Genomic DNA, 7555 nt, shown 5'->3' on the forward strand with positions numbered 1-7555 from the left:
TGTCTGGAGGTGTAGGCACCTCGGAATGATTGTGTTAAGCTAGCACTAAGCCCCTCCCCCATCCACCTTTATTCTTTTCTTTACAATAAGGCTTTCAAATAAATCATGGTTGTACGGCAGTGAAGCATTGGTGTTGAGCACTGATGTCATGCTGTCGATGATGATGATGATGATGAACTCGTTCGCCACGACAGTAGACACATCGTGCGCATTCTTCAGGCTCCGGCGTTCGGTTCATCTTGTAGGTGCACTGGACTCACATTCCACTGTATGTGCTGTCTTCCTGAACCGTGGATTCAGGATTCAAGTATGGCTGTTGAACTGACCCACGCATCGGTTTCCTCTCGCCTCTGGTTACACACCTCTAGTGATCCAGAAGTCGCTATGGCTGGTTCTGTTGGGACTGACCTTTTGAGCCACTATCACTATCATCGTCATGGACAGCAAAGCATCAGTGTTCAACTCTGTGCGTGATGTCGGGTCAAAGGCTGAGAACTTCTCTGCTTGTACCACTCTGACTTTAGCAAGGAAAACAGCATTGCCTTTGGCAAACCAGGATCCGCGTGTGCGATACATGGTCTAACCACCACAACTTCTGGTACCGGACATATCCTTCGACTGACGCCCTTATTGCACAGCCGACCACCTGCTCTGAAATTGACTTCCTGTGATTTTGACTTCATCTTGCACGAACCATGGTTGTGAGACAACGACTGTCGAAGAACTAAAGACGCCTCATTCTGCTACTCGTGGAGGCCGCTCTTAACTTTCATGCAACAAAACAGTTCGTACTGTAGTCTGATAGACACACTCCCTGCGATTCAGAGATATGTCTCTCTGCCGTCGTAAACGTGACCTGAGCTTTAGAGATTCTTGTATTGATCTCATCTTCCACGCTGCAACTTCCAAGATACATAAAATTCTTCACGACCTCGAGTGCTTGGATTGTAAGTGTCGTGTTCAGTGGCTGAATGTTCACAAGCATGACCTTACCCTTTGTGTGTGCAAAGTGCATGCCAAGGGAAGCGATGACTGGTCAGTCCGCCCAAAAGTAACTGCACTTTCTTTTTCTCGAAGAGGGAAACGATGTCTGTATATTACAAATCGACAAGGTTTTCGTTAGCAGCTCTCTGAACACCAGAGTTCCGAAGCCATTCCATTGTTCGTCTCATTATCTCGTAATCACAAAATTAAATTGAATAATGATAAAATTGGATAATAAAGAGTGGACATTCTTATCGCATACGAGCTTGTTTACGGAGGTTTTCGGAGGGCTCCCGTATACTCACCCCCGCAAATTCAAAGAACTCATTACGTCAAAAACGTCCGGGGCATTCCTCACCATGTAAGTGTAAGAATAGACCGGTCAATTGAATCGAATGCACTTTAGAAATCTAGGAATTCTAAAATTGTGGGTCGTTGTCCTGCACCTGATTTGGTCAATGCAACCCATAACTGGTTGGAATCACGCTTGTTGCTCTCGAGTCGATTCTTCGCGGCCTACCATAAGGCGATAAAGGACAGTACGACCAATCCCCGCGGATACAAAAGAACACACCTTCTAACGTTGCCGCCGCAACTCCTACTTCCTCTTTAACTTGCTTTCTCCCAGATATAGCATCTACCTCCCACCTGGCAGTCTTTAAAATGTGGTCCGGTCCGATGCAGCTCTCAGTTGGTTACTCAACCCAACCGTCGTGTGGGACAAGAGAATGAAACTCAATGAATTCGCATGCTGGTCACCCTTTTCACATAGGTGGTGAAAGACTGGGAGGCTTCCTACTGAAGTCGATAATACGCAAATAAGTGCGAGCTTTAAGCAGCTGTTTGCAACGAAAAGTTCACCACAGAGTTGAAAACCGGTCCAGAGTTTCAAAGAAGTTCATGAGGATATTCAATTCCATTGCTTTTTACCGATTCAGTCCAGTTCAGATTTTTAGCCAATACCCTTGTATCAAGTATACGATTATTCTAACCACTACAGTTTCGGTATTCGATGGAGGCAAGAGAAGGGGAGACATACCAAGTCGATTGGGTGATGATAGTCGGTTACTCGATGACCCCCAGTCGTCTGATGAAGTGAGAAGGTGGACAACTACGCACTCATCATCATCATCCTCATGGACAGCATGATATCAGTGTTCAACATCGATGCTTCACTGCCGTTTAACTACGCACTAAAAGCGACAGGTTAGATTTGTTAGTCTGAAAGCAGGATTCAGTCCCACTGAGTCTTGTGGCAGTGCCCAACAATTTGCGTCTTTGAATGGCATACCAAACTGTGCGTTAGATTTTCTATGCCGTTTAAAAGGGCTTGCGCCTCTAAGAAATGCGAATCAAGAAGAGCAATATAGTCTGTTTGCTGAGTATGTGCGGGTGACGACTGTGAGATATTTTGAACCGCCTCGAAGTTTCAGGGGCGGACAAGGAAGCATCAAGCGGCATAATCAAGTGGAAGAGGAATGGTGAGAGAGGCAAGCATTGTCCTACATCGTTGTTTATGGTGAACGTGACTGTAAGCCTGCTATATGCCTGTACACACCCATAGGAGTTAATATACGATGCCTTTGCTACGGGTTAGGGTTGAAGATAGCTCTAGTTTTCTCTAGTGACAGTAGCAAGAACACCCGAGTATTCAAGCTTGTCGTTTTGAGAATCGATTATGTATGTTGAAGTAATGATAGTATAATAATGGTTTGGCTGTAACGCCCTTTCAATACTTAGTTGCCGTGCCACCAGAAGAACGCACGAGGGCTGTGATACTGTTAGGTTGCTCGCACCTAGGCTAGAGCAGTCGAGATGCTGAGGTTGGGTTCGAAACACGGACCTTCCCATCACGGACCACCATCTTGAGGTCAAAGTAGGAAAACAGGGAAGTAGTGACATAAAATGAGTAGGGCAATGGTATCATAACCTTCATGCCGAATGGAAAACTTTTCGGAAAATGAACTGTTTGGTGAAAACACTGAAGGGTTTGAATTTAGAGCAGTGTCCAGATATATGTCAACAGTAAGGAACAAATGGAATGCTGTGCCCCGTGCGGGAATGCTCTCCAGTATTCGATAGGTAGATTGCGTGATTTCGTAGTCAGTACTACAGCCCTTCACAGCATTCCATTGAGCATTTCACGCTAAACATTGCTCTGGGAATGGTAGGCCGCAGTTTCGACTAGTCGGTAATCCCTGATGCAAAAGTGGGTTAACTCGAACCATAGAAAAGATGGACCTCTGCAAAAATAGTATCTGAAGGCGTAATAAATGCGGGGAAGAGTTGTCAAAGACAGTAACCACCTGAGAAGGCGTAGCTGGGCGTGGGAAAGCAAACGGAAAGTGGAAATACTCGCCAATGAACCTAAGTTTTGCTAGTCACTGGCGGAAATGATCCTGTAAAATTCACACTGAATCGTTCGAGTGGTTGAGTACTTTTGTTAAGATTATAGTTGGTTTGGAAAAAATCTGTTTCAATACTTCACTTGCCGAACAGGCAATAATTTCAAATTTATTATTAAACAAATAAGTCAGGATGAGCCGCTCGAGCAACACGATGGTGATAGTAAACCATGCAGTCCTCGGAGTACGATGAGATCGTGGAAGAACACTACACGCCAAATTGTCTTTCGTAAACGGCTGATTCTCCACTACTCGAATTTCTCGCTTCTTATCCTACCATTTCGTCCCAAATCGTACAAAGGTGCACCGAATTTTCGGTTCGGAGAAGTATGCTTACAAGATGATAGTGTTGTCTCCGCACAGTTTCGATGACCCCGTAGGCTTTTATCTCAACAGCATCTCAATAGAATCCTGAAAAAAGATGCAATAGTTTGACCATTCTGGCTTGAAGTTGCTACGATGGCAACATCGCAGGTATCTGTTTTTACTGATAATGTAACAGGAATCAACGACCGTAAGAGGTGCGATGTTTAACTATCGTTTTAGGTGAACCAAAGGACGTATTTTATCTGAGAACAAATGGATCCATTGATGATGATCGTTCAGCCGTAACGCCCTTTCTGTGCCCAGCTACCCTGCCTCTCGGAGGAAACACGAGAGCTGTGATGCTGCCTTGTTGACCAAACTTTCGGGTGGCGTTGCGCATAGGCACCGAAAGGGTGTTACAACTGAACGGATGGTCTTGCTGGCTAGAAAGGCTGAAACTCATTTCCTTACAGTTCGTTCAAACCAGGAAGGTCAACAAAGAGCAATCGCACTGCGAGAAATCGTATTATGAGGTGACCTGGGGATAAATTTGTACTGTTTTCTGTGATAGGAGCGTGAAAGCAGTAAGACGCCCATCATGTCATATTCATATTCATATTCATGGGGCCGAGATGGCCCAAGTGGTTAGAGCGCGAATTTACTGACCGGAAGGTCCGTAGTTCGAATCCGACCCCCACCACTCGACTTCCCATGTCTAGGCTTGGGCAACCTGGCAGTATCCCAGCCCTCGTGCTTCCTTCGGGTGGCATGGCAGCTAGGCACCAGAAGGGTGCTACAGCTGAACGCATAGAAGCAACAGTGCCGCCTTCCACATAGGAAGGACGAGTTGGAGCCCTAAAAATCGCACAACGGTTGACCGCGACCGCCAGTGCATTACTCACTACGGTCAAAGTACTTTCGAAACAGAACAACTTCGTGTTGCTTAGAAGGTACGTGCCGCCGCATTACGAAACAGACAATAATGTCTTACTCCCGACGCCCTCAAATTACTCAAGTGCTCTGTAGCCAAATGGGTCAGACTGTTAAGTCAGTGGTTCCGTGAAGGGCCCCCAAGCAGGCCCTAATAACCACTTCTTCGCGGTGCAGACCTTTGTCTCAAAGTCGAGAGGAAGGGTCCCTGAACGAAACCTTTCATTCTCCCACTGCATTGTGGGTTAAAATGTTGAGTCAAAGGCTCAACCTGGAGTGCTTCAACCAAACCTTGTTCGGCCTGGGTACCCGGAAGTATCATTCGTCTTTGTAGCTCTTCATTTCCTGACTCCTTCCCACACATCCTTCACTTAAGTTTTTCCGATTCATTTAGGTGGCCAACTTGTTTGCAATTTTGAGCATCAAAGGATCGACTGAGAACAAGGAACGACGTCCGATTATTGAATGTGAAGGGGCAAGTGTGAACGGTGGTGTGCAGTTGGTCACTTCCCTAGGTGCCTGCCCGACATACTAACAGCTGGGGTCTGCAGAAGAATGGTCGTTTAGTGTAAGTGGACGGGGTTAGAGACGTGGGGGGCATCAGCGGTAGCATGTTTTCCTTTATCCGACCTGTTGTATGTGGTGAATAAGGCAACCGAGACGTCCGGTGTGTATTTCGTGGTTGTACTGAGACACCATCAGGGAACTGCAACTGGGGTATACGAGTTTGCAAGTGGTTCATCGGTAATGTGGTTTCCTAGTTCTACTTGAAATGTCTATTATTTGTCAGTCTAACGATTGTCCTTGAAGGAGCACAGCAGCCTTCTCGTTAATGCGATAAGTGTTTGATCAACGTCACGAGCTCCGACTGTTGGGCTCCGGTTAACATCACTATCCCGATTCAGTCTATCCCAATTAGTGTTTTATTTCTGTGCATACTATCATCCACTCATGGTTTTTTTTCGATAGTTCATTTTCCTTCACGGCCTTGGCGATGACGGGTATGTTGCTTTTGATTTTTCTACTACGTTGATCTAGTCGTGGCTGGTCGTCCGTTTTGAGGGAGCTTGTTCCAGACTACTGCAAGCTTATTTGCCCGAATGCGTAAGTTTAAGAAATCCACTTGTTTATGGAATTTATGCGTTTGTAGGCCTGCCATACCTGTCACACTAAATGGTGGAATGAGAATGCCAGCTTGGTACGATATCCATGGACTCGCCCCAGATTCTAGACAGGATGAAGCCGGTATTTTGGAGGCAACTAATGAGCGTACGTCCGTTTTTCATGGTTTAACTAACCAATCATGTTCATGAACATCGTAGTAGAAAAATTCGTTCAGGCGGAAATAAAGGCAGGGATACCAGCTAACCGTATCGTCATTGGTGGCTTCTCTCAAGGTGGTTCGGTCGCGTTGTACAACGCCGTGACGAAAGGTCACCCGTATGCCGGTGTGGTAGCTCTGAGTTGCTGGCTGCCTCTCCATTCGAAATTAGTCAGTGATCAGTCGGTACGGTTTTGCACCTCTTGAACTAATTTTTCGATGCTAGCTAATCAATGGACACAGGGAAACGCCTATTTTCCAGTGCCATGGTCGAGAAGACTGTCTTGTCTCTCACCAGATGGGAAGTGCTACTCATGATCTGTTAAAAATGTTTCGAATGACCAAATGTGAATTTAATTCTTATGCCAATCTTGGACATTCATCCAGTGATGAGGTAAGCATGCACCACTTGTATTTAACTGTTGCTCTCACTTCTAGGAGCTGAATGATGTGCAATGTTTCCTCAAGAAAACATTACCTGCTCTATGATCCGACATTTCTGCTTGGAACACAGTCAGCCCTATGGTTCCTTTTGCCACTCAACCCTAAAAGACTGGTGGAATTTTGCGGGACCTTTGCCCCAATTCAAATTCTTTTTACAAAGTTTGTTCCTGGTCCCCAGTTCCTTTCCAAACAGTCTTATATCAAAGAGTCTCACGCTTCTGTTTCTTAGAGACTCACCATTGAAGTGTGACTATAAATCACCTTGAATGAACGAATCATTCCTGTACCATTGAAATTGGGCTGTTTCTCGCTGAAAACACTTGTGCCAAGTGCTTGGTTCGTCCCATAAACAGGTCCTATCTGATTTGGCATAGCTGTAATGTTTTCCTCCCCCAGTTTTCCAAAAACACTTATGGTTAGCCCCTTCCACTTGCACCACCATACCCACGTTTCCTATTTTAGCTAATTCTATGCTTTGTGTTGGCTTTTTTGAATCCCGGTTATCTCCACGTGTGCCGAGTTGACGAATCTTCTGGTCCGAGAGATAGATCACAAGTTCGTCAAAGGCGTTATTATGGCCCTCGGCGAAGCAGTGCTGCAAGCCACGTGCCAGAGTAAAATATGATAAGATTTCGCGGCCATTGATGAATTAGCTTCCTTCACTTGTGTTTGTTGACTGTTAACCTGTCAATCGGGCCAGTCAATGATCAAACATTACGGCGTTGCTAATCGCGACCCTCCACAATGAAGGCCCCTGAGACGGTACGTACCAACGGACACGGGAGGCAATATTTCAGCTATGCACTCAGTGAAGTGCGTGCATCCAGGCCATTGATTCGATAGCTACTCTTCTTGGTTTCTTCATTGTCGGGAGAACGCCGAATCTATCCTTTAAAAAATATGCGCCATTGTCCTTGATGCATAGTCGTTCTCACATCACTGGTGAACGGAACGGTTGTATGGCCAGAACCGCTTTGCAGGTGGCTATGGGGATAGTATTTAAGGGCCAGTAATTATTTTTTATGAGGTACTGGTCGAAACATCTACTGTACAGACTCGTTCTTGGGAGTTTGAATACTGTTCATTGTATATACGCTTGGTAGAGATAAACCGATCCCACGAATATCGCATTCTGAGGCTTGCGGAGCTTAACAGGAGGGGGTGC

At 45.7% G+C, this 7555-nt stretch overlaps 1 protein-coding gene across 1 annotated transcript in view; it reads left to right on the forward strand.

Annotated features, from left to right (window-relative positions):
* The window catches only part of T265_03320 (hypothetical protein), a gene marked incomplete at both ends in the record, with an annotated part of 11708 nt that extends 5273 nt beyond the window's left edge, over nt 1-6435 (forward strand). Inside the window, 6 exons of the mRNA XM_009167781.1 lie at nt 5595-5626; nt 5664-5729; nt 5776-5894; nt 5948-6132; nt 6173-6340; nt 6385-6435. Coding sequence (XP_009166045.1) covers nt 5595-5626; nt 5664-5729; nt 5776-5894; nt 5948-6132; nt 6173-6340; nt 6385-6435 — 621 coding nt within the window. The remainder of the gene's footprint in view (nt 1-5594; nt 5627-5663; nt 5730-5775; nt 5895-5947; nt 6133-6172; nt 6341-6384) is intronic.
* Between the last annotated feature and the right edge of the window lie 1120 nt (nt 6436-7555).

This window comes from Opisthorchis viverrini (assembly GCF_000715545.1).
Source record: "Opisthorchis viverrini unplaced genomic scaffold opera_v5_46, whole genome shotgun sequence".
NCBI classification, from domain to species: domain Eukaryota; kingdom Metazoa; phylum Platyhelminthes; class Trematoda; order Opisthorchiida; family Opisthorchiidae; genus Opisthorchis; species Opisthorchis viverrini.